General features: G+C 44.9%; 1 protein-coding gene across 6 annotated transcripts in view; it reads left to right on the top strand.

The window, feature by feature from the left end:
- The window catches only part of TSEN2 (tRNA splicing endonuclease subunit 2), an 841,321-nt gene that overhangs the window by 749,040 nt on the left and 64,980 nt on the right, over positions 1 to 27,301 (top strand). For all 6 annotated transcript variants that reach the window (XM_078776848.1, XM_078776850.1, XM_068114197.2 and 3 more), the window contains exons 7-10: positions 2,435 to 2,485; positions 2,590 to 2,728; positions 2,974 to 3,010; positions 4,935 to 5,049. In XM_078776848.1, coding sequence (XP_078632974.1) covers positions 2,435 to 2,485; positions 2,590 to 2,728; positions 2,974 to 3,010; positions 4,935 to 5,049 — 342 coding nt within the window. The remainder of the gene's footprint in view (positions 1 to 2,434; positions 2,486 to 2,589; positions 2,729 to 2,973; positions 3,011 to 4,934; positions 5,050 to 27,301) is intronic.

Below are 27,301 nucleotides of genomic sequence, written 5' to 3'. Positions count from 1 at the left end.
GGCCTCCAAAGCCAGTCGCCGACTGGGCATCCTCCGTCGTGCGAAGTCCTTCCTTGGCACACCTGAGCTCCTCACCACATACAAGGCTTTCATCTGCAGCTCAATCGAATACTGTTCTCCCCTCTGGGCTGGTGCTCCTGCCTCACACCTAGCTCGTCTTCACGCTGTTGAAACCAAAGTGTTCAGAATCATTGGAATCTCCCGCGATGACGCTATCTCCGAGGGCCTTTCACTTACCGCAGGCAGGTTGGTGGTCTTTCTGTCTTCTACCGACTCCTCTCCGGCCTTGCTCCCCCAGCTCTCTCTGGGCTCTGTCCTCCAAATATTCCTACAAGTCGCACAAGATCTGCCAGCAACCCTCTTCTGGTGAAATTGCCAAAATGAAGACTCTCTGCTCACCTTCACTCTTTCATTCCTCTTTTCTCCTGCCTCTGGATCAAACTCCCTCACTCTCTTCAATCCCACTCCTCCCTCCAGGTCTTTAAAACAGCTGTTCACCGCCATCTCTTGTATTCCCCCATCCAAAACCTTGATCTTTTCTACCCCCGCTAATTTCACCCCAGATCAACTTTTTTGAAATACCGACTTCTTTCCTGGAAGTCCTAGCAGTGTCCATGTGTTTTTTACCTCTCCCACTCCCACCCCCCTTCCCGTGCCTCCTCCCCCCAAGCCCTCTCCCTCTCACAGATCTCCCGATGTCCCTGTTCTCTACTGTTGTACTTGTGTGCTTCCCTCTCTCTCCCCATCTTGTCTCCTGCTCCCTTTATCATATGTTTTATGTGTCAGCTTGTTTTTTGTGATTAATGTTAGCTCTTACACCAGCCTCGATGTTGTATACAAAAAAAAATAAATCCTGATGTGCAAAGCCATCATCATATACAGGTATATCCAAGAAGACTCGAAGCTGTAATTACTGCCAAAGGTGCTTCTATGAAGTATTGACTTAGGGGGTTGAGTTCTTATGTAAATTAGATATTTTTGTGTTTCTCTTATTTATTTATTTTTTAAAGAATTTCTAAAAAAAAAAATCCATTTTCATATTTTGGGCTATTATGTGTGGATCAGTGACCAAAAATCTCAAATTAATCCATTTAAAATTTTGTCTGTAACACAACAAGTGTGAATACTTTCTCAAGGCGCTGTAATTGCCTTAAAATTCAATTGTAGAATACTCCACAAAAATGATTTCAACCAAACTTGCCACAACTATGGACTGTAATATAAGGATGAATAAATTTTATTTTGGGTTCAAAAGGTCATGCCTTTTTACGGATCATAACTCGAGTTTGTGGCATATGATGTCAATCTTTTCTCTTGCGCTCCCTCTCATGTGACCTTTAATTAAGATCAAACATAACAGTGGGTTGATATCTCACGCGGATGGAGGTGTATCCATCGACGTATTCGCATCAAATTAATATTTTCACGTTATCATCTCAAAACAATGTGCAATGCTCCTGTTGTGTCATTTCTTGCAAAATTACAAATTGAGGTGGAAGTGCGTGCAAAATCAGCAATGGGTTGCATCGGTTCTGCAATTTAATTTAGCAGCTTTGACCTTCGAGGTTTTTTTTAAATTGTGTTTGGAGCTCGCATTTGGTTTTGGAACTCAGCTTGAAGTTGATTTATTGTGTTTGAGATTGTGCGATTATGTAAGCATCTGCTTCCGGCTTCCTGGGAGATGCTGCACTGACACTATGTGCTGTGATACATCTCTTAGGGATCTCTTTTCCTCATGGCAGCTTCACTTTCATTTAGGAAACTCGAACTAGGAAGTAAGATGATTGGGTTCAGAAAGGTAAGTAGGGGTAATATAGGCCATGGGTCAGCATTAGGGATGATTTGGGATGGTGTTGCAGTGTTTGCTTGTAGTCCTGGAGGGAAGAGTAATACAGAACTGCCTTTGCAAGGTTGTTCCAAAGACGGGACAAAATGGCAAATAAATGTGCGCAAATAAGAGTGCGCAGACAGAATGGCCGAAATGTACGCACACTCGTCTCTAGGCTGTCTAGCCTGGGTGCAAATCCCGCCCCAGCTATAAACTGTCATCCTGCTGTTTCACCGGTTGGGTGAATCATGAATGTGTGCCGTCCCTCGGATGGATGTTAAATTGGGCGTCCTGTCTGCCGGTATTAGTTGGTAGACATTAAATATCCCATGGTGTCCTTCATGAAGATTAGGCGAGCTATCGCTGGCACCATGAACAAATTACAAATTCCTGCGCTAACCAGCAGGGGGCACTGCATCAGAGACACAGTCGCACCCTCAGCCAATGATGCTACCCCACAGCATTGTGCTTTATAGGAACGAAGAAGATTACATTGAGTGGTTGTCTGCCTTAAATATGAAGCTAAAACCACCGATTCCTTCCATGCCCTTAATGCCAAATTTGAATCATACGGTTGTGATTAATTTTAACTTTTCTTTGCTCCAGGCTTTTTTTCTTTCCTATGCCCTTGGATGTCTCGTGATTTCACAGAAACAGGTGAGTATCAACACTCTCTTCACTTTTTGACGCTGGTCACTGCTCCTTTGTACCCTCCTCCTCCACATTGGCCATGCTCTGTCACCTTGTTCTTTCCTTCACAGAAAGTTTTGACTCAGTCAGAACTTTGGTGCTTTTTTATCGCTTCCTGCCCAAATTTCGCAGCCGTCTACGCAGCATATCATCACTTTCGAAGCTGTGGCTGGGTCCCCAAACCTGGCCTGAAGTACGGAACTGATTTCTGTACGTTGTTGGAGAGGATGTCTCCAAGTGCGGCGTCTGTACCCCTTGTTTGAGCTGCGTTTAATAAATAAACGTTTTTCGGCCTCTTGTTTTTGTTTGATGAAAGTTATATAAGGGTGTTTAAGTGGAGGATGGGACTTAACAATGCTTCGCTTGTTACACCTTTATGGCAGAGCGTACAAGATTACGGAGTCTGGTGATTGTTTTACCGATTCCCAACTTTTCTCTGTTCCATTCCCCCACAGTGCTCTATAGGAAAGGACCTGCCTTCTACCATGCCAGGTGTGTTACCAGTCATTGATATCCTTGCAAAATGAGACTTTTGCCATTTGAGTGGAATTGTTTCCATTATTCTACGTTGTGTGAGGAGCATACATAACGACCATTCGCGGTCTGATGGAAGATTTGCGCATGTCACGGGTTTGCGCATTAATAGCTACTAGCCGAAACCCGTGGAACATCCACGGAAGGGAGGATGTGGTGTATGGATAGAGTGTACCATTATGGATGGCATAGGGGATTTGCTTGTCCGAGTAAGAGTTAGGAAGAAAGATGAGAATGAAGAGTGCGTATATGACCAACGATCGCCGACACCGGCACAAATGCATGCTCTGGATTGTCCACTCAGTGGACGGCTTGCTTTCGCCTTCGCCTGTCCAATCAGCGGACGGCTTGCTTCGCCTTCGCCCAGCAGACGCCAATACGATGGCGTGGTAAGATGGCGTCGTATCGGCAGTTAATCGGATGCTTTTGGGCCCCAACGTCGGCTAATTCCGATTTTTCGAGTATGTCTGTACGTGATAAACAAAGAGCGCGGTTCGTAGATGGTAAATCCATTAGTGCCGTGGGCATCGGGTCACTGGGTGCGGCGTAAAAGGGATAACAAAGTCGAGTCCTTACGCTATTATTATATAGACTAGCCGAAACCCGTGGAACATCCACGGAAGGGAGGATGTGGTGTATGGATAGAGTGTACCATTATGGATGGCATAGGGAATTTTCTTGTCCGAGTAAGAGTTAGGAAGAAAGATGAGAATGAAGAGTGCGTATATGAACAACGTATTTATTGCAATCTACTTAAATGACAACGCTACGATATACTTTTGAAAAATGAATGGATTCGTAATAGGAATCGGCATAGCACCACTCTGGGATTGTCCACTCAGTGGACGGCTTGCTGTCGCCTTTGACTGTCCAATCAGCGGACGGCTTGCTTCGCCTTCGCCCAGCAGACGCCAATACGATGGCGTCGTAAGATGGCGTCGTATCGGCAGTTAATCGGATGCTTTTGGGCCCCAACGTCGGATAATTCAGATTTTTCGAGTATGCCTGTACGTGATAAACAAAGAGCGCGGTTCGTAGATCGTAAATCCATTAGTGCCGTGGGCATCGGGTCACTGTGTGCGGCCTAAAAGGGATAACAAAGTCGAGTCCTTACGCTATTATTATATAGATGCGAAGGTTTTGGCCTCTTAAAATGCACTCTTTCTTATGAAATAATTTCAAATATGGCCGCAAACGTCACTAATTGAAATTCGACCAAAACGGCCTTTCGGATGGAAAATGGAAATGCAAATGGAGCGGGTGTGGTTGGGGGATCAGGTGGTGTATAGCATTTGTTCTGTATAGCTTGGCTGGTAATGTCTTCTGTGTTCCAGTGGTTCCTTTAATACAGTCGAGTTCTCAGTGTATAATTTGAATGCAACCTCCCATGCCATTCCCCACCATCCACTGATGTCATGATTACACAAACATTTTAGAATCATTTTAATTGTTAAGCGGTGACCCGCTTCAATATTTGGCAATGCCCGTCCATCCATCAAAAACGAAGAAGAACCTTTTGAGCCCACCGTGTTTAATTCTTAACGGTTCTAAAGGGTACTTCTGAAGCGTTCTAAAGGGTAATTATAATGGGTTTTAAAGGGTAATTCTAAAGGGTTTCGTTCGTTTCAAGGCTTTGGTTATTTCATATTAAAATTGCCAACCTGAACCGCTTCCTTCGGACACAGGTGCAATTTTTATTTATTTTCGCATGTGCATGATATAATTATTTCATCAATTTCAATTCCCCATCCCCCCTTCCGACCTCCCCTGCTCTGAGACGTCTTTGCATCAATAGTCGCCACGTGATGTTTTTGATGTGGCACGACATATTTGTGATTATTTACCATATCTAATGAACTTTGTTCATTTTTTCCCCCGCAAGTTACTCTGTGATTGTGGAGATGGTAAGAGGTGGTGGTTATTGTGGACAAGCCCGGCGACCTTTCAGCTGGAGATCGCTTTCTGCTCTTAACCGAACGACTGCAAGTGTTTCAAAGGTTAGCGTGGGCCTATTTGTACCCTCTTCTCCTCATCCGTTTGCGTCTCTTTACTGAGTCAAACCTGACGGATTTAGGATTCGCTTCGATGTATACGCATATGATTCTCCTGTGTTGTACCTTTGTGTAAAAAAAAAAACAAACAAAAAAAAACGCACAGGTGATCCTGATGGTGGGCTGGAGTTAATGCACTGGGATGCTCTGCAGGTTTGGTCACCCCAAAGGCCTACTTTGATTACAACAACAACAACAACAACAGGCATTTTAAGGCCATGTTCCCTGCGAGTGCGAGAGCGGGGGTTAGCCTTGCGATCCCCATGACAATCTTCTCCATTTTGCCCTATTTTCTGCATCTCTCCTTGTTAACCCCCTTGCCTGCATTTCTTCTTCTCCATTTTGCCCTATTTCCTGCATCTCTCCTTGTTAACCCCCTTGCCCACATTTCTTCTTCTCCATTTTTCCCTATTTTCTGCATCTCTCCTTGTTAACCCCCTTGCCCACATTTCTTCTTCTCCATTTTTCCCTATTTTCTGCATCTCTCCTTGTTAACCCCCTTGCCCACATTTCTTCTTCTCCATTTTGCCCTATTTTCTGCATCTCTCCTTGTTGACCCCCTTGCCTGCATTTCTTCTTCTCCATTTTGCCCTATTTTCTGCATCTCTCCTTGTTAACCCCCTTGCCTGCATTTCTTCTTCTCCATTTTGCCCTATTTTCTGCATCTCTCCTTGTTAACCCCCTTGCCCACATTTCTTCTTCTCCATTTTGCCCTATTTTCTGCATCTCTCCTTGTTAACCCCCTTGCCCGCATTTCTTCTTCTCCATTTTGCCCTATTTTCTGCATCTCTCCTTGTTTACCCCCTTGCCTGCATTTCTTCTTCTCCATTTTGCCCTATTTTCTGCATCTCTCCTTGTTAACCCCCTTGCCTGCATTTCTTCTTCTCCATTTTGCCCTATTTTCTGCATCTCTCCTTGTTTACCCCCTTGCCTGCATTTCTTCTTCTCCATTTTGCCCTATTTTCTGCATCTCTCCTTGTTAACCCCCTTGCCCGCATTTCTTCTTCTCCATTTTGCCCTATTTTCTGCATCTCTCCTTGTTTACCCCCTTGCCTGCATTTCTTCTTCTCCATTTTGCCCTATTTTCTGCATCTCTCCTTGTTAACCCCCTTGCCTGCATTTCTTCTTCTCCATTTTGCCCTATTTTCTGCATCTCTCCTTGTTTACCCCCTTGCCTGCATTTCTTCTTCTCCATTTTGCCCTATTTTCTGCATCTCTCCTTGTTAACCCCCTTGCCTGCATTTCTTCTTCTCCATTTTTTCCCTATTTTCTGCATCTCTCCTTGTTAACCCCCTTGCCCACATTTCTTCTTCTCCATTTTTCCCTATTTTCTGCATCTCTCCTTGTTAACCCCCTTGCCCACATTTCTTCTTCTCCATTTTTCCCTATTTTCTGCATCTCTCCTTGTTAACCCCCTTGCCCACATTTCTTCTTCTCCATTTTGCCCTATTTTCTGCATCTCTCCTTGTTAACCCCCTTGCCTGCATTTCTTCTTCTCCATTTTGCCCTATTTTCTGCATCTCTCCTTGTTAACCCCCTTGCCCACATTTCTTCTTCTCCATTTTGCCCTATTTTCTGCATCTCTCCTTGTTAACCCCCTTGCCTGCATTTCTTCTTCTCCATTTTGCCCTATTTTCTGCATCTCTCCTTGTTAACCCCCTTGCCCACATTTCTTCTTCTCCATTTTGCCCTATTTTCTGCATCTCTCCTTGTTAACCCCCTTGCCCGCATTTCTTCTTCTCCATTTTGCCCTATTTTCTGCATCTCTCCTTGTTAACCCCCTTGCCCACATTTCTTCTTCTCCATTTTGCCCTATTTTCTGCATCTCTCCTTGTTAACCCCCTTGCCCGCATTTCTTCTTCTCCATTTTGCCCTATTTTCTGCATCTCTCCTTGTTAACCCCCTTGCCCACATTTCTTCTTCTCCATTTTGCCCTATTTTCTGCATCTCTCCTTGTTTACCCCCTTGCCTGCATTTCTTCTTCTCCATTTTGCCCTATTTTCTGCATCTCTCCTTGTTAACCCCCTTGCCTGCATTTCTTCTTCTCCATTTTTTCCCTATTTTCTGCATCTCTCCTTGTTAACCCCCTTGCCCACATTTCTTCTTCTCCATTTTTCCCTATTTTCTGCATCTCTCCTTGTTAACCCCCTTGCCCACATTTCTTCTTCTCCATTTTTCCCTATTTTCTGCATCTCTCCTTGTTAACCCCCTTGCCCACATTTCTTCTTCTCCATTTTGCCCTATTTTCTGCATCTCTCCTTGTTAACCCCCTTGCCTGCATTTCTTCTTCTCCATTTTGCCCTATTTTCTGCATCTCTCCTTGTTAACCCCCTTGCCCGCATTTCTTCCTCTCCATTTTGCCCTATTTCCTGCATCTCTCCTTGTTAACCCCCTTGCCTGCATTTCTTCTTCTCCATTTTTTCCCTATTTTCTGCATCTCTCCTTGTTAACCCCCTTGCCCACATTTCTTCTTCTCCATTTTTCCCTATTTTCTGCATCTCTCCTTGTTAACCCCCTTGCCCACATTTCTTCTTCTCCATTTTGCCCTATTTTCTGCATCTCTCCTTGTTAACCCCCTTGCCTGCATTTCTTCTTCTCCATTTTGCCCTATTTTCTGCATCTCTCCTTGTTAACCCCCTTGCCCACATTTCTTCTTCTCCATTTTGCCCTATTTTCTGCATCTCTCCTTGTTAACCCCCTTGCCTGCATTTCTTCTTCTCCATTTTGCACTATTTTCTGCATCTCTCCTTGTTAACCCCCTTGCCCGCATTTCTTCTTCTCCATTTTGCCCTATTTTCTGCATCTCTCCTTGTTAACCCCCTTGCCCGCATTTCTTCTTCTCCATTTTGCCCTATTTTCTGCATCTCTCCTTGTTAACCCCCTTGCCTGCATTTCTTCTTCTCCATTTTGCCCTATTTTCTGCATCTCTCCTTGTTAACCCCCTTGCCCGCATTTCTTCTTCTCCATTTTGCCCTATTTTCTGCATCTCTCCTTGTTAACCCCCCTGCCCGCATTTCTTCTTCTCCATTTCGCCCTATTTTCTGCATCTCTCCTTGTTAACCCCCTTGCCTGCATTTCTTCTTCTCCATTTTTTCCCTATTTTCTGCATCTCTCCTTGTTAACCCCCTTGCCCACATTTCTTCTTCTCCATTTTGCCCTATTTTCTGCATCTCTCCTTGTTTAACCCCCTTGCCCACATTTCTTCTTCTCCATTTTGCCCTATTTTCTGCATCTCTCCTTGTTGACCCCCTTGCCCACATTTCTTCTTCTCCATTTTGCCCTATTTTCTGCATCTCTCCTTGTTAACCCCCTTGCCCACATTTCTTCTTCTCCATTTTGCCCTATTTTGCTGCATCTCTCCTTGTTAACCCCCTTGCCTGCATTTCTGCTTCTCCATTTTGCCCTATTTTCTGCATCTCTCCTTGTTAACCCCCTTGCCCGCATTTCTTCTTCTCCATTTTGCCCTATTTTCTGCATCTCTCCTTGTTAACCCCCTTGCCCGCATTTCTTCTTCTCCATTTTGCCCTATTTTCTGCATCTCTCCTTGTTTACCCCCTTGCCTGCATTTCTTCTTCTCCATTTCGCCCTATTTTCTGCATCTCTCCTTGTTAACCCCCTTGCCCACATTTCTTCTTCTCCATTTTGCCCTATTTTCTGCATCTCTCCTTGTTAACCCCCTTGCCCACATTTCTTCTTCTCCATTTTGCCCTATTTTCTGCATCTCTCCTTGTTAACCCCCTTGCCCGCATTTCTTCTTCTCCATTTTGCCCTATTTTCTGCATCTCTCCTTGTTAACCCCCTTGCCCACATTTCTTCTTCTCCATTTTGCCCTATTTTCTGCATCTCTCCTTGTTAACCCCCTTGCCCGCATTTCTTCTTCTCCATTTTGCCCTATTTTCTGCATCTCTCCTTGTTAACCCCCTTGCCCACATTTCTTCTTCTCCATTTTGCCCTATTTTCTGCATCTCTCCTTGTTTACCCCCTTGCCTGCATTTCTTCTTCTCCATTTTGCCCTATTTTCTGCATCTCTCCTTGTTAACCCCCTTGCCTGCATTTCTTCTTCTCCATTTTTTCCCTATTTTCTGCATCTCTCCTTGTTAACCCCCTTGCCCACATTTCTTCTTCTCCATTTTTCCCTATTTTCTGCATCTCTCCTTGTTAACCCCCTTGCCCACATTTCTTCTTCTCCATTTTTCCCTATTTTCTGCATCTCTCCTTGTTAACCCCCTTGCCCACATTTCTTCTTCTCCATTTTGCCCTATTTTCTGCATCTCTCCTTGTTAACCCCCTTGCCTGCATTTCTTCTTCTCCATTTTGCCCTATTTTCTGCATCTCTCCTTGTTAACCCCCTTGCCCACATTTCTTCTTCTCCATTTTGCCCTATTTTCTGCATCTCTCCTTGTTAACCCCCTTGCCTGCATTTCTTCTTCTCCATTTTGCCCTATTTTCTGCATCTCTCCTTGTTAACCCCCTTGCCCACATTTCTTCTTCTCCATTTTGCCCTATTTTCTGCATCTCTCCTTGTTAACCCCCTTGCCCACATTTCTTCTTCTCCATTTTGCCCTATTTTCTGCATCTCTCCTTGTTAACCCCCTTGCCCACATTTCTTCTTCTCCATTTTGCCCTATTTTCTGCATCTCTCCTTGTTAACCCCCTTGCCCGCATTTCTTCTTCTCCATTTTGCCCTATTTTCTGCATCTCTCCTTGTTAACCCCCTTGCCCACATTTCTTCTTCTCCATTTTGCCCTATTTTCTGCATCTCTCCTTGTTTACCCCCTTGCCTGCATTTCTTCTTCTCCATTTTGCCCTATTTTCTGCATCTCTCCTTGTTAACCCCCTTGCCTGCATTTCTTCTTCTCCATTTTTTCCCTATTTTCTGCATCTCTCCTTGTTAACCCCCTTGCCCACATTTCTTCTTCTCCATTTTTCCCTATTTTCTGCATCTCTCCTTGTTAACCCCCTTGCCCACATTTCTTCTTCTCCATTTTTCCCTATTTTCTGCATCTCTCCTTGTTAACCCCCTTGCCCACATTTCTTCTTCTCCATTTTGCCCTATTTTCTGCATCTCTCCTTGTTAACCCCCTTGCCTGCATTTCTTCTTCTCCATTTTGCCCTATTTTCTGCATCTCTCCTTGTTAACCCCCTTGCCCGCATTTCTTCCTCTCCATTTTGCCCTATTTCCTGCATCTCTCCTTGTTAACCCCCTTGCCTGCATTTCTTCTTCTCCATTTTTTCCCTATTTTCTGCATCTCTCCTTGTTAACCCCCTTGCCCACATTTCTTCTTCTCCATTTTTCCCTATTTTCTGCATCTCTCCTTGTTAACCCCCTTGCCCACATTTCTTCTTCTCCATTTTGCCCTATTTTCTGCATCTCTCCTTGTTAACCCCCTTGCCTGCATTTCTTCTTCTCCATTTTGCCCTATTTTCTGCATCTCTCCTTGTTAACCCCCTTGCCCACATTTCTTCTTCTCCATTTTGCCCTATTTTCTGCATCTCTCCTTGTTAACCCCCTTGCCTGCATTTCTTCTTCTCCATTTTGCACTATTTTCTGCATCTCTCCTTGTTAACCCCCTTGCCCGCATTTCTTCTTCTCCATTTTGCCCTATTTTCTGCATCTCTCCTTGTTAACCCCCTTGCCCGCATTTCTTCTTCTCCATTTTGCCCTATTTTCTGCATCTCTCCTTGTTAACCCCCTTGCCTGCATTTCTTCTTCTCCATTTTGCCCTATTTTCTGCATCTCTCCTTGTTAACCCCCTTGCCCGCATTTCTTCTTCTCCATTTTGCCCTATTTTCTGCATCTCTCCTTGTTAACCCCCTTGCCCGCATTTCTTCTTCTCCATTTCGCCCTATTTTCTGCATCTCTCCTTGTTAACCCCCTTGCCTGCATTTCTTCTTCTCCATTTTTTCCCTATTTTCTGCATCTCTCCTTGTTAACCCCCTTGCCCACATTTCTTCTTCTCCATTTTGCCCTATTTTCTGCATCTCTCCTTGTTTAACCCCCTTGCCCACATTTCTTCTTCTCCATTTTGCCCTATTTTCTGCATCTCTCCTTGTTGACCCCCTTGCCCACATTTCTTCTTCTCCATTTTGCCCTATTTTCTGCATCTCTCCTTGTTAACCCCCTTGCCCACATTTCTTCTTCTCCATTTTGCCCTATTTTGCTGCATCTCTCCTTGTTAACCCCCTTGCCTGCATTTCTGCTTCTCCATTTTGCCCTATTTTCTGCATCTCTCCTTGTTAACCCCCTTGCCCGCATTTCTTCTTCTCCATTTTGCCCTATTTTCTGCATCTCTCCTTGTTAACCCCCTTGCCCGCATTTCTTCTTCTCCATTTTGCCCTATTTTCTGCATCTCTCCTTGTTTACCCCCTTGCCTGCATTTCTTCTTCTCCATTTCGCCCTATTTTCTGCATCTCTCCTTGTTAACCCCCTTGCCCACATTTCTTCTTCTCCATTTTGCCCTATTTTCTGCATCTCTCCTTGTTAACCCCCTTGCCCGCATTTCTTCTTCTCCATTTTGCCCTATTTTCTGCATCTCTCCTTGTTAACCCCCTTGCCCGCATTTCTTCTTCTCCATTTCGCCCTATTTTCTGCATCTCTCCTTGTTAACCCCCTTGCCCGCATTTCTTCTTCTCCATTTTGCCCTATTTTCTGCATCTCTCCTTGTTAACCCCCTTGCCCGCATTTCTTCTTCTCCATTTTGCCCTATTTTCTGCATCTCTCCTTGTTAACCCCCTTGCCCGCATTTCTTCTTCTCCATTTTGCCCTATTTTCTGCATCTCTCCTTGTTGACCCCCTTGCCCGCATTTCTTCTTCTCCATTTTGTCCTATTTTCTGCATCTCTCCTTGTTAACCCCCTTGCCCACATTTCTTCTTCTCCATTTTGCCCTATTTTCTGCATCTCTCCTTGTTAACCCCCTTGCCCACATTTCTTCTTCTCCATTTTGCCCTATTTTCTGCATCTCTCCTTGTTAACCCCCTTGCCTGCATTTCTTCTTCTCCATTTCGCCCTATTTTCTGCATCTCTCCTTGTTAACCCCCTTGCCCGCATTTCTTCTTCTCCATTTCGCCCTATTTTCTGCATCTCTCCTTGTTAACCCCCTTGCCTGCATTTCTTCTTCTCCATTTTTTCACTATTTTCTGCATCTCTCCTTGTTAACCCCCTTGCCCACATTTCTTCTTCTCCATTTTGCCCTATTTTCTGCATCTCTCCTTGTTAACCCCCTTGCCCGCATTTCTTCTTCTCCATTTTGCCCTATTTTCTGCATCTCTCCTTGTTAACCCCCTTGCCCACATTTCTTCTTCTCCATTTTGCCCTATTTTCTGCATCTCTCCTTGTTAACCCCCTTGCCCACATTTCTTCTTCTCCATTTTGCCCTATTTTCTGCATCTCTCCTTGTTAACCCCCTTGCCCGCATTTCTTCTTCTCCATTTCGCCCTATTTTCTGCATCTCTCCTTGTTAACCCCCTTGCCCGCATTTCTTCTTCTCCATTTCGCCCTATTTTCTGCATCTCTCCTTGTTAACCCCCTTGCCCGCATTTCTTCTTCTCCATTTCGCCCTATTTTCTGCATCTCTCCTTGTTAACCCCCTTGCCTGCATTTCTTCTTCTCCATTTTTTCCCTATTTTCTGCATCTCTCCTTGTTAACCCCCTTGCCTGCATTTCTTCTTCTCCATTTTGCCCTATTTTCTGCATCTCTCCTTGTTAACCCCCTTGCCCGCATTTCTTCTTCTCCATTTTGCCCTATTTTCTGCATCTCTCCTTGTTAACCCCCTTGCCTGCATTTCTTCTTCTCCATTTTGCCCTATATTCTGCATCTCTCCTTGTTAACCCCCTTGCCCACATTTCTTCTTCTCCATTTTGCCCTATTTTGCTGCATCTCTCCTTGTTAACCCCCATTGCCTGCATTTCTTCTTCTCCATTTTGCCCTATTTTCTGCATCTCTCCTTGTTAACCCCCTTGCCTGCATTTCTTCTTCTCCATTTTGCCCTATTTTCTGCATCTCTCCTTGTTAACCCCCTTGCCCACATTTCTTCTTCTCCATTTTGCCCTATTTTGCTGCATCTCTCCTTGTTAACCCCCTTGCCTGCATTTCTTCTTCTCCATTTTGCCCTATTTTCTGCATCTCTCCTTGTTAACCCCCTTGCCCGCATTTCTTCTTCTCCATTTTGCCCTATTTTCTGCATCTCTCCTTGTTAACCCCCTTGCCTGCATTTCTTCTTCTCCATTTTGCCCTATTTTCTGCATCTCTCCTTGTTAACCCCCTTGCCCACATTTCTTCTTCTCCATTTCGCCCTATTTTCTGCATCTCTCCTTGTTAACCCCCTTGCCTGCATTTCTTCTTCTCCATTTTGCCCTATTTTCTGCATCTCTCCTTGTTAACCCCCTTGCCCACATTTCTTCTTCTCCATTTTGCCCTATTTTCTGCATCTCTCCTTGTTAACCCCCTTGCCTGCATTTCTTCTTCTCCATTTTGCCCTATTTTCTGCATCTCTCCTTGTTAACCCCCTTGCCCACATTTCTTCTTCTCCATTTTGCCCTATTTTCTGCATCTCTCCTTGTTAACCCCCTTGCCCGCATTTCTTCTTCTCCATTTTGCCCTATTTTCTGCATCTCTCCTTGTTAACCCCCTTGCCCACATTTCTTCTTCTCCATTTTGCCCTATTTTCTGCATCTCTCCTTGTTAACCCCCTTGCCCGCATTTCTTCTTCTCCATTTTGCCCTATTTTCTGCATCTCTCCTTGTTAACCCCCTTGCCCACATTTCTTCTTCTCCATTTTGCCCTATTTTCTGCATCTCTCCTTGTTTACCCCCTTGCCTGCATTTCTTCTTCTCCATTTTGCCCTATTTTCTGCATCTCTCCTTGTTAACCCCCTTGCCTGCATTTCTTCTTCTCCATTTTTTCCCTATTTTCTGCATCTCTCCTTGTTAACCCCCTTGCCCACATTTCTTCTTCTCCATTTTTCCCTATTTTCTGCATCTCTCCTTGTTAACCCCCTTGCCCACATTTCTTCTTCTCCATTTTTCCCTATTTTCTGCATCTCTCCTTGTTAACCCCCTTGCCCACATTTCTTCTTCTCCATTTTGCCCTATTTTCTGCATCTCTCCTTGTTAACCCCCTTGCCTGCATTTCTTCTTCTCCATTTTGCCCTATTTTCTGCATCTCTCCTTGTTAACCCCCTTGCCCGCATTTCTTCCTCTCCATTTTGCCCTATTTCCTGCATCTCTCCTTGTTAACCCCCTTGCCTGCATTTCTTCTTCTCCATTTTTTCCCTATTTTCTGCATCTCTCCTTGTTAACCCCCTTGCCCACATTTCTTCTTCTCCATTTTTCCCTATTTTCTGCATCTCTCCTTGTTAACCCCCTTGCCCACATTTCTTCTTCTCCATTTTGCCCTATTTTCTGCATCTCTCCTTGTTAACCCCCTTGCCTGCATTTCTTCTTCTCCATTTTGCCCTATTTTCTGCATCTCTCCTTGTTAACCCCCTTGCCCACATTTCTTCTTCTCCATTTTGCCCTATTTTCTGCATCTCTCCTTGTTAACCCCCTTGCCTGCATTTCTTCTTCTCCATTTTGCACTATTTTCTGCATCTCTCCTTGTTAACCCCCTTGCCCGCATTTCTTCTTCTCCATTTTGCCCTATTTTCTGCATCTCTCCTTGTTAACCCCCTTGCCCGCATTTCTTCTTCTCCGTTTTGCCCTATTTTCTGCATCTCTCCTTGTTAACCCCCTTGCCTGCATTTCTTCTTCTCCATTTTGCCCTATTTTCTGCATCTCTCCTTGTTAACCCCCTTGCCCGCATTTCTTCTTCTCCATTTTGCCCTATTTTCTGCATCTCTCCTTGTTAACCCCCTTGCCCGCATTTCTTCTTCTCCATTTCGCCCTATTTTCTGCATCTCTCCTTGTTAACCCCCTTGCCTGCATTTCTTCTTCTCCATTTTTTCCCTATTTTCTGCATCTCTCCTTGTTAACCCCCTTGCCCACATTTCTTCTTCTCCATTTTGCCCTATTTTCTGCATCTCTCCTTGTTTAACCCCCTTGCCCACATTTCTTCTTCTCCATTTTGCCCTATTTTCTGCATCTCTCCTTGTTGACCCCCTTGCCCACATTTCTTCTTCTCCATTTTGCCCTATTTTCTGCATCTCTCCTTGTTAACCCCCTTGCCCACATTTCTTCTTCTCCATTTTGCCCTATTTTGCTGCATCTCTCCTTGTTAACCCCCTTGCCTGCATTTCTGCTTCTCCATTTTGCCCTATTTTCTGCATCTCTCCTTGTTAACCCCCTTGCCCGCATTTCTTCTTCTCCATTTTGCCCTATTTTCTGCATCTCTCCTTGTTAACCCCCTTGCCCGCATTTCTTCTTCTCCATTTTGCCCTATTTTCTGCATCTCTCCTTGTTTACCCCCTTGCCTGCATTTCTTCTTCTCCATTTCGCCCTATTTTCTGCATCTCTCCTTGTTAACCCCCTTGCCCACATTTCTTCTTCTCCATTTTGCCCTATTTTCTGCATCTCTCCTTGTTAACCCCCTTGCCCGCATTTCTTCTTCTCCATTTTGCCCTATTTTCTGCATCTCTCCTTGTTAACCCCCTTGCCCGCATTTCTTCTTCTCCATTTCGCCCTATTTTCTGCATCTCTCCTTGTTAACCCCCTTGCCCGCATTTCTTCTTCTCCATTTTGCCCTATTTTCTGCATCTCTCCTTGTTAACCCCCTTGCCCGCATTTCTTCTTCTCCATTTTGCCCTATTTTCTGCATCTCTCCTTGTTAACCCCCTTGCCCGCATTTCTTCTTCTCCATTTTGCCCTATTTTCTGCATCTCTCCTTGTTGACCCCCTTGCCCGCATTTCTTCTTCTCCATTTTGTCCTATTTTCTGCATCTCTCCTTGTTAACCCCCTTGCCCACATTTCTTCTTCTCCATTTTGCCCTATTTTCTGCATCTCTCCTTGTTAACCCCCTTGCCCACATTTCTTCTTCTCCATTTTGCCCTATTTTCTGCATCTCTCCTTGTTAACCCCCTTGCCTGCATTTCTTCTTCTCCATTTCGCCCTATTTTCTGCATCTCTCCTTGTTAACCCCCTTGCCCGCATTTCTTCTTCTCCATTTCGCCCTATTTTCTGCATCTCTCCTTGTTAACCCCCTTGCCTGCATTTCTTCTTCTCCATTTTTTCACTATTTTCTGCATCTCTCCTTGTTAACCCCCTTGCCCACATTTCTTCTTCTCCATTTTGTCCTATTTTCTGCATCTCTCCTTGTTAACCCCCTTGCCCGCATTTCTTCTTCTCCATTTTGCCCTATTTTCTGCATCTCTCCTTGTTAACCCCCTTGCCCACATTTCTTCTTCTCCATTTTGCCCTATTTTCTGCATCTCTCCTTGTTAACCCCCTTGCCCACATTTCTTCTTCTCCATTTTGCCCTATTTTCTGCATCTCTCCTTGTTAACCCCCTTGCCCGCATTTCTTCTTCTCCATTTCGCCCTATTTTCTGCATCTCTCCTTGTTAACCCCCTTGCCCGCATTTCTTCTTCTCCATTTCGCCCTATTTTCTGCATCTCTCCTTGTTAACCCCCTTGCCCGCATTTCTTCTTCTCCATTTCGCCCTATTTTCTGCATCTCTCCTTGTTAACCCCCTTGCCTGCATTTCTTCTTCTCCATTTTTTCCCTATTTTCTGCATCTCTCCTTGTTAACCCCCTTGCCTGCATTTCTTCTTCTCCATTTTGCCCTATTTTCTGCATCTCTCCTTGTTAACCCCCTTGCCCGCATTTCTTCTTCTCCATTTTGCCCTATTTTCTGCATCTCTCCTTGTTAACCCCCTTGCCTGCATTTCTTCTTCTCCATTTTGCCCTATATTCTGCATCTCTCCTTGTTAACCCCCTTGCCCACATTTCTTCTTCTCCATTTTGCCCTATTTTGCTGCATCTCTCCTTGTTAACCCCCATTGCCTGCATTTCTTCTTCTCCATTTTGCCCTATTTTCTGCATCTCTCCTTGTTAACCCCCTTGCCTGCATTTCTTCTTCTCCATTTTGCCCTATTTTCTGCATCTCTCCTTGTTAACCCCCTTGCCCACATTTCTTCTTCTCCATTTTGCCCTATTTTGCTGCATCTCTCCTTGTTAACCCCCTTGCCTGCATTTCTTCTTCTCCATTTTGCCCTATTTTCTGCATCTCTCCTTGTTAACCCCCTTGCCCGCATTTCTTCTTCTCCATTTTGCCCTATTTTCTGCATCTCTCCTTGTTAACCCCCTTGCCTGCATTTCTTCTTCTCCATTTTGCCCTATTTTCTGCATCTCTCCTTGTTAACCCCCTTGCCCACATTTCTTCTTCTCCATTTTGCCCTATTTTCTGCATCTCTCCTTGTTAACCCCCTTGGCCGCATTTCTTCTTCTCCATTTTGCCCTATTTTCTGCATCTCTCCTTGTTAACCCCCTTGCCCGCATTTCTTCTTCTCCATTTCGCCCTATTTTCTGCATCTCTCCTTGTTAACCCCCTTGCCTGCATTTCTTCTTCTCCATTTTTCCCCTATTTTCTGCATCTCTCCTTGTTAACCCCCTTGCCCGCATTTCTTCTTCTCCATTTTGCCCTATTTTCTGCATTTCTCCTTGTTAGCCCCCTTGCCCACATTTCTTCTTCGCCATTTCGCCCTATTTTCTGCATCTCTCCTTGTTAACCCCCTTGCCTGCATTTCTTCTTCTCCATTTTTTCCCTATTTTCTGCATCTCTCCTTGTTAACCCCCTTGCCTGCATTTCTTCTTCTCCATTTTGCCCTATTTTCTGCATCTCTCCTTGTTGACACCCTTGCCCGCATTTCTTCTTCTCCATTTTGCCCTATTTTCTGCATCTCTCCTTGATAACCCCCTTGCGCGCATTTTTTCTTCTCCATTTTTTCCCTATTTTCTGCATCTCTCCTTGTTGACCCCCTTGCCCGCATTTCTTCTTCTCAATTTTTTCCCTATTTTCTGCATCTCTCCTTGTTAACCCCCTTGCCCACATTTCTTCTTCTCCATTTTGCCCTATTTTCTGCATCTCTCCTTGTTGACCCCCTTGCCTGCATTTTTTCTTCTCCATTTTGCCCTATTTTATGCATCTCTCCTTGTTGACCCCCTTGCCCGCATTTCTTCTTCTCCATTTTTTCCCTATTTTCTGCATCTCTCCTTGTTGACCCCCTTGCCCGCATTTCTTCTTCTCCATTTTGCCCTATTTTCTGCATCTCTCCTTGTTAACCCCCTTGCCCGCATTTCTTCTTCTCCATTTTGCCCTATTTTCTGCATCTCTCCTTGTTAACCCCCTTGCCTGCATTTCTTCTTCTCCATTTTGCCCTATATTCTGCATCTCTCCTTGTTAACCCCCTTGCCCACATTTCTTCTTCTCCATTTTGCCCTATTTTGCTGCATCTCTCCTTGTTAACCCCCATTGCCTGCATTTCTTCTTCTCCATTTTGCCCTATTTTCTGCATCTCTCCTTGTTAACCCCCTTGCCTGCATTTCTTCTTCTCCATTTTGCCCTATTTTCTGCATCTCTCCTTGTTAACCCCCTTGCCCACATTTCTTCTTCTCCATTTTGCCCTATTTTGCTGCATCTCTCCTTGTTAACCCCCTTGCCTGCATTTCTTCTTCTCCATTTTGCCCTATTTTCTGCATCTCTCCTTGTTAACCCCCTTGCCCGCATTTCTTCTTCTCCATTTTGCCCTATTTTCTGCATCTCTCCTTGTTAACCCCCTTGCCTGCATTTCTTCTTCTCCATTTTGCCCTATTTTCTGCATCTCTCCTTGTTAACCCCCTTGCCCACATTTCCTCTTCTCCATTTTGCCCTATTTTCTGCATCTCTCCTTGTTAACCCCCTTGGCCGCATTTCTTCTTCTCCATTTTGCCCTATTTTCTGCATCTCTCCTTGTTAACCCCCTTGCCCGCATTTCTTCTTCTCCATTTCGCCCTATTTTCTGCATCTCTCCTTGTTAACCCCCTTGCCTGCATTTCTTCTTCTCCATTTTTCCCCTATTTTCTGCATCTCTCCTTGTTAACCCCCTTGCCCGCATTTCTTCTTCTCCATTTTGCCCTATTTTCTGCATTTCTCCTTGTTAACCCCCTTGCCCACATTTCTTCTTCGCCATTTCGCCCTATTTTCTGCATCTCTCCTTGTTAACCCCCTTGCCTGCATTTCTTCTTCTCCATTTTTTCCCTATTTTCTGCATCTCTCCTTGTTAACCCCCTTGCCCGCATTTCTTCTTCTCCATTTCGTCCTATTTTCTGCATCTCTCCTTGTTAACCCCCTTGCCTGCATTTCTTCTTCTCCATTTTTTCCCTATTTTCTGCATATCTCCTTGTTAACCCCCTTGCCTGCATTTCTTCTTCTCCATTTTGCCCTATTTTCTGCATCTCTCCTTGTTGACACCCTTGCCCGCATTTCTTCTTCTCCATTTTGCCCTATTTTCTGCATCTCTCCTTGATAACCCCCTTGCGCGCATTTTTTCTTCTCCATTTTTTCCCTATTTTCTGCATCTCTCCTTGTTGACCCCCTTGCCCGCATTTCTTCTTCTCAATTTTTTCCCTATTTTCTGCATCTCTCCTTGTTAACCCCCTTGCCCACATTTCTTCTTCTCCATTTTGCCCTATTTTCTGCATCTCTCCTTGTTGACCCCCTTGCCTGCATTTTTTCTTCTCCATTTTGCCCTATTTTATGCATCTCTCCTTGTTGACCCCCTTGCCCGCATTTCTTCTTCTCCATTTTTTCCCTATTTTCTGCATCTCTCCTTGTTGACCCCCTTGCCCGCATTTCTTCTTCTCCATTTTGCCCTATTTTCTGCATCTCTCCTTGTTAACCCCCTTGCCCACATTTCTTCTTCTCCATTTTGCCCTATTTTCTGCATCTCTCCTTGTTAACCCCCTTGCCTGCATTTCTTCTTCTCCATTTTGCCCTATTTTCTGCATCTCTCCTTGTTAACCCCCTTGCCTGCATTTCTTCTTCTCCATTTTGCCCTATTTTCTGCATCTCTCCTTGTTAACCCCCTTGCCTGCATTTCTTCTTCTCCAATTTGCCCTATTTTCTGCATCTCTCCTTGTTAACCCCCTTGCCCGCATTTCTTCTTCTCCATTTTGCCCTATTTTCTGCATCTCTCCTTGTTAACCCCCTTGCCCGCATTTCTTCTTCTCCATTTTGTCCTATTTTCTGCATCTCTCCTTGTTAACCCCCTTGCCCACATTTCTTCTTCTCCATTTTGCCCTATTTTCTGCATCTCTCCTTGTTAACCCCCTTGCCCACATTTCTTCTTCTCCAATTTGCCCTATTTTCTGCATCTCTCCTTGTTAACCCCCTTGCCCGCATTTCTTCTTCTCCATTTTGCCCTATTTTCTGCATCTCTCCTTGTTAACCCCCTTGCCCACATTTCTTCTTCTCCATTTCGCCCTATTTTCTGCATCTCTCCTTGTTAACCCCCTTGCCTGCATTTCTTCTTCTCCATTTTGCCCTATTTTCTGCATCTCTCCTTGTTAACCCCCTTGCCTGCATTTCTTCTTCTCCATTTTGCCCTATTTTCTGCATCTCTCCTTGTTAACCCCCTTGCCCACATTTCTTCTTCTCCATTTTGCCCTATTTTGCTGCATCTCTCCTTGTTAACCCCCTTGCCTGCATTTCTTCTTCTCCATTTTGCCCTATTTTCTGCATCTCTCCTTGTTAACCCCCTTGCCCGCATTTCTTCTTCTCCATTTCGCCCTATTTTCTGCATCTCTCCTTGTTAACCCCCTTGCCTGCATTTCTTCTTCTCCATTTTTTCCCTATTTTCTGCATCTCTCCTTGTTAACCCCCTTGCCCACATTTCTTCTTCTCCATTTTGTCCTATTTTCTGCATCTCTCCTTGTTAACCCCCTTGCCCGCATTTCTTCTTCTCCATTTTGCCCTATTTTCTGCATCTCTCCTTGTTAACCCCCTTGCCCACATTTCTTCTTCTCCATTTTGCCCTATTTTCTGCATCTCTCCTTGTTAACCCCCTTGCCCACATTTCTTCTTCTCCATTTTGCCCTATTTTCTGCATCTCTCCTTGTTAACCCCCTTGCCCGCATTTCTTCTTCTCCATTTCGCCCTATTTTCTGCATCTCTCCTTGTTAACCCCCTTGCCCGCATTTCTTCTTCTCCATTTCGCCCTATTTTCTGCATCTCTCCTTGTTAACCCCCTTGCCCGCATTTCTTCTTCTCCATTTCGCCCTATTTTCTATATCACTCCTTGTTAACCCCCTTGCCCGCATTTCTTCTTCTCCATTTCGCCCTATTTTCTGCATCTCTCCTTGTTAACCCCCTTGCCTGCATTTCTTCTTCTCCATTTTTCCCCTATTTTCTGCATCTCTCCTTGTTAACCCCCTTGCCTGCATTTCTTCTTCTCCATTTTGCCCTATTTTCTGCATCTCTCCTTGTTAACCCCCTTGCCCGCATTTCTTCTTCTCCATTTTGCCCTATTTTCTGCATCTCTCCTTGTTAACCCCCTTGCCTGCATTTCTTCTTCTCCATTTTGCCCTATATTCTGCATCTCTCCTTGTTAACCCCCTTGCCCACATTTCTTCTTCTCCATTTTGCCCTATTTTGCTGCATCTCTCCTTGTTAACCCCCATTGCCTGCATTTCTTCTTCTCCATTTTGCCCTATTTTCTGCATCTCTCCTTGTTAACCCCCTTGCCTGCATTTCTTCTTCTCCATTTTGCCCTATTTTATGCATCTCTCCTTGTTAACCCCCTTGCCCACATTTCTTCTTCTCCATTTTGCCCTATTTTGCTGCATCTCTCCTTGTTAACCCCCTTGCCTGCATTTCTTCTTCTCCATTTTGCCCTATTTTCTGCATCTCTCCTTGTTAACCCCCTTGCCCGCATTTCTTCTTCTCCATTTTGCCCTATTTTCTGCATCTCTCCTTGTTAACCCCCTTGCCTGCATTTCTTCTTCTCCATTTTGCCCTATTTTCTGCATCTCTCCTTGTTAACCCCCTTGCCCACATTTCTTCTTCTCCATTTTGCCCTATTTTCTGCATCTCTCCTTGTTAACCCCCTTGGCCGCATTTCTTCTTCTCCATTTTGCCCTAATTTCTGCATCTCTCCTTGTTAACCCCCTTGGCCGCATTTCTTCTTCTCCATTTTGCCCTATTTTCTGCATCTCTCCTTGTTAACCCCCTTGCCCGCATTTCTTCTTCTCCATTTCGCCCTATTTTCTGCATCTCTCCTTGTAGACCCCCTTGCCTGCATTTCTTCTTCTCCATTTTTCCCCTATTTTCTGCATCTCTCCTTGTTAACCCCCTTGCCCGCATTTCTTCTTCTCCATTTTGCCCTATTTTCTGCATTTCTCCTTGTTAACCCCCTTGCCCACATTTCTTCTTCGCCATTTCGCCCTATTTTCTGCATCTCTCCTTGTTAACCCCCTTGCCTGCATTTCTTCTTCTCCATTTTTTCCCTATTTTCTGCATCTCTCCTTGTTAACCCCCTTGCCCGCATTTCTTCTTCTCCATTTCGTCCTATTTTCTGCATCTCTCCTTGTTAACCCCCTTGCCTGCATTTCTTCTTCTCCATTTTTTCCCTATTTTCTGCATATCTCCTTGTTAACCCCCTTGCCTGCATTTCTTTTTCTCCATTTTGCCCTATTTTCTGCATCTCTCCTTGTTGACACCCTTGCCCGCATTTCTTCTTCTCCATTTTGCCCTATTTTCTGCATCTCTCCTTGATAACCCCCTTGCGCGCATTTTTTCTTCTCCATTTTTTCCCTATTTTCTGCATCTCTCCTTGTTGACCCCCTTGCCCGCATTTCTTCTTCTCAATTTTTTCCCTATTTTCTGCATCTCTCCTTGTTAACCCCCTTGCCCACATTTCTTCTTCTCCATTTTGCCCTATTTTCTGCATCTCTCCTTGTTGACCCCCTTGCCTGCATTTTTTCTTCTCCATTTTGCCCTATTTTATGCATCTCTCCTTGTTGACCCCCTTGCCCGCATTTCTTCTTCTCCATTTTTTCCCTATTTTCTGCATCTCTCCTTGTTGACCCCCTTGCCCGCATTTCTTCTTCTCCATTTTGCCCTATTTTCTGCATCTCTCCTTGTTAACCCCCTTGCCCACATTTCTTCTTCTCCATTTTGCCCTATTTTCTGCATCTCTCCTTGTTAACCCCCTTGCCTGCATTTCTTCTTCTCCATTTTGCCCTATTTTCTGCATCTCTCCTTGTTAACCCCCTTGCCTGCATTTCTTCTTCTCCAATTTGCCCTATTTTCTGCATCTCTCCTTGTTAACCCCCTTGCCCGCATTTCTTCTTCTCCATTTTGCCCTATTTTCTGCATCTCTCCTTGTTAACCCCCTTGCCCGCATTTCTTCTTCTCCATTTTGTCCTATTTTCTGCATCTCTCCTTGTTAACCCCCTTGCCCACATTTCTTCTTCTCCATTTTGCCCTATTTTCTGCATCTCTCCTTGTTAACCCCCTTGCCCACATTTCTTCTTCTCCAATTTGCCCTATTTTCTGCATCTCTCCTTGTTAACCCCCTTGCCCGCATTTCTTCTTCTCCATTTTGCCCTATTTTCTGCATCTCTCCTTGTTAACCCCCTTGCCCACATTTCTTCTTCTCCATTTTGCCCTATTTTCTGCATCTCTCCTTGTTAACCCCCTTGCCCACATTTCTTCTTCTCCATTTTGCCCTATTTTCTGCATCTCTCCTTGTTAACCCCCTTGCCCGCATTTCTTCTTCTCCATTTCGCCCTATTTTCTGCATCTCTCCTTGTTAACCCCCTTGCCCGCATTTCTTCTTCTCCATTTTGCCCTATTTTCTGCATCTCTCCTTGTTAACCCCCTTGCCCACATTTCTTCTTCTCCATTTTGCCCTATTTTCTGCATCTCTCGTTGTTAACCCCCTTGCCCGCATTTCTTCTTCTCCATTTCGCCCTATTTTCTGCATCTCTCCTTGTTAACCCCCTTGCCCGCATTTCTTCTTCTCCATTTCGCCCTATTTTCTATATCACTCCTTGTTAACCCCCTTGCCCGCATTTCTTCTTCTCCATTTCGCCCTATTTTCTGCATCTCTCCTTGTTAACCCCCTTGCCTGCATTTCTTCTTCTCCATTTTTTCCCTATTTTCTGCATCTCTCCTTGTTAACCCCCTTGCCTGCATTTCTTCTTCTCCATTTTGCCCTATTTTCTGCATCTCTCCTTGTTAACCCCCTTGCCCGCATTTCTTCTTCTCCATTTTGCCCTATTTTCTGCATCTCTCCTTGTTAACCCCCTTGCCTGCATTTCTTCTTCTCCATTTTGCCCTATATTCTGCATCTCTCCTTGTTAACCCCCTTGCCCACATTTCTTCTTCTCCATTTTGCCCTATTTTGCTGCATCTCTCCTTGTTAACCCCCTTGCCTGCATTTCTTCTTCTCCATTTTGCCCTATTTTCTGCATCTCTCCTTGTTAACCCCCTTGCCTGCATTTCTTCTTCTCCATTTTGCCCTATTTTCTGCATCTCTCCTTGTTAACCCCCTTGCCCACATTTCTTCTTCTCCATTTTGCCCTATTTTGCTGCATCTCTCCTTGTTAACCCCCTTGCCTGCATTTCTTCTTCTCCATTTTGCCCTATTTTCTGCATCTCTCCTTGTTAACCCCCTTGCCCGCATTTCTTCTTCTCCATTTTGCCCTATTTTCTGCATCTCTCCTTGTTAACCCCCTTGCCTGCATTTCTTCTTCTCCATTTTGCCCTATTTTCTGCATCTCTCCTTGTTAACCCCCTTGCCCACATTTCTTCTTCTCCATTTTGCCCTATTTTCTGCATCTCTCCTTGTTAACCCCCTTGCCCGCATTTCTTCTTCTCCATTTTGCCCTATTTTCTGCATCTCTCCTTGTTAACCCCCTTGCCCGCATTTCTTCTTCTCCATTTCGCCCTATTTTCTGCATCTCTCCTTGTTAACCCCCTTGCCCACATTTCTTCTTCTCCATTTTGCCCTATTTTCTGCATCTCTCCTTGTTGACCCCCTTGCCTGCATTTTTTCTTCTCCATTTTGCCCTATTTTATGCATCTCTCCTTGTTGACCCCCTTGCCCGCATTTCTTCTTCTCCATTTTTTCCCTATTTTCTGCATCTCTCCTTGTTGACCCCCTTGCCCGCATTTCTTCTTCTCCATTTTGCCCTATTTTCTGCATCTCTCCTTGTTAACCCCCTTGCCCACATTTCTTCTTCTCCATTTTGCCCTATTTTCTGCATCTCTCCTTGTTAACCCGCTTGCCCACATTTCTTCTTCTCCAATTTGCCCTATTTTCTGCATCTCTCCTTGTTAACCCCCTTGCCCGCATTTCTTCTTCTCCATTTTGCCCTATTTTCTGCATCTCTCCTTGTTAACCCCCTTGCCCACATTTCTTCTTCTCCATTTCGCCCTATTTTCTGCATCTCTCCTTGTTAACCCCCTTGCCTGCATTTCTTCTTCTCCATTTTGCCCTATTTTCTGCATCTCTCCTTGTTAACCCCCTTGCCTGCATTTCTTCTTCTCCATTTTGCCCTATTTTCTGCATCTCTCCTTGTTAACCCCCTTGCCCACATTTCTTCTTCTCCATTTTGCCCTATTTTGCTGCATCTCTCCTTGTTAACCCCCTTGCCTGCATTTCTTCTTCTCCATTTTGCCCTATTTTCTGCATCTCTCCTTGTTAACCCCCTTGCCCGCATTTCTTCTTCTCCATTTCGCCCTATTTTCTGCATCTCTCCTTGTTAACCCCCTTGCCTGCATTTCTTCTTCTCCATTTTTTCCCTATTTTCTGCATCTCTCCTTGTTTGTTTTTTTTTGTTTGTTTTTTTTGTTTTTTTTTTTGTATACAATATCGAGGCTCGTGAAAGAGCGAACATTAATCACATGAACACACAGAAAGACAAACCGACACATAAAACATATAACATAGGGAGGGGTAGACAAGATGGGGAGAGAGGGGGAAGGACACAAACACAACATTTGAGAGCAGGGACCGAGAGACATGGAGACATCGAGAGATCTGAGAGAGGGCGAGGGCTTTGGGGGGGGGGGGGGGGGGGCGTGGGAAGGGGGCAGTGGGAGAGGTATAAAACATATGGACACTGCCAGGACTTCCAGGAAAGAAGTTGGAATTTCAAACAAGGTGGATCTGGGGTGAATTAGCGGGGGTAGAAAAGATCAAGGTTTTGGATAGGGGAAGATAAGAGATGGTGGTGAACAGCTGTTTTAAAGACCTGGAGGGAGGAGTGGGATTGAAGGGAGTGAGGGAGTTTGTTCCAGAGGCGGGAGAAAAGAGGAATGAAAGAGTGAAGGTGAGCGGAGAGCCGAGATTTCGGCAGTTTAACCATCAGAGGGTTGCTGGCAGATCTTGTGCGACCTGTAGGAATATTTGGGGGACAGAGCACAGAGAGAGCTGGGGGTGCAAGGCCGGAGAGGAGTCGATAGAAGACAGAAAGACCACCTACCTGCCTGCGGTGAGTGAGTGAAAGGCCCTCAGAGATAGCTTCATCGCGGGAGATTCCAATAATTCTGAAAGCTTTGGTTTCAACAGCGTGAAGCCGAGCTAGGTGTGAGGCAGGAGCACCGGCCCATAGGGGAGAACAGTATTCCATTGAGCTGCGGATGAAAGCCTTGTATGTGGTGAGGAGCTCAGGTGTGCCGAGGAAGGACTTCGCACGACGGAGGATGCCCAGTCGGCGACTGGCTTTGGAGGCCAGCTTGGAAATGTGGTTTTCCCAAGAAAGATCATGGCAGATAGTGAGACCCAAAATCTTGAGCGACAGAACTTCTTGGAGAGGATTGTTGAGAAAGTAGATGGGAGGGTTGTCCAGTCGATCTTTTCGGAGAGACATAGTAAGAGTGTGAGATTTGTCAGGATTGAAAGACATGTTCCACTTGTTTGACCAGTCTGTGATTTTGTCCAGGTCTTCAGAGAGTGAGGAGGCAGCAGACTGCCGATCTGAGGGAAGAGGAATGGAGCGGCAGAGAGTGGAGTCATCAGCAAAGAGATAGAGAGGATTTTCGAGAGAGTCAGAGAGATCATTGATGAAGACCAGAAAAAGCACGGGGCCCAGAACACTGCCTTGGGGAACTCCAGCCTGAACAGGAAGAGGAGATGAGAGAAACCCATTCAGGGCCACACGTTGACGTTGTTAACCACCACACGTTGTTAACAAACACCACACGTTGTTAACCCCCTTGCCCACATTTCTTCTTCTCCATTTTGTCCTATTTTCTGCATCTCTCCTTGTTAACCCCCTT

Source organism: Myxine glutinosa, chromosome 4 (genome assembly GCF_964187855.1).
Source record: "Myxine glutinosa chromosome 4, kmMyxGlut1.1, whole genome shotgun sequence".
In the NCBI taxonomy this organism is placed as follows: Eukaryota; Metazoa; Chordata; class Myxini; order Myxiniformes; family Myxinidae; genus Myxine; species Myxine glutinosa.
The sequence above is the reverse complement of the archived record's forward strand: the minus strand, read 5'-3'. Positions and strand labels throughout refer to the sequence as shown.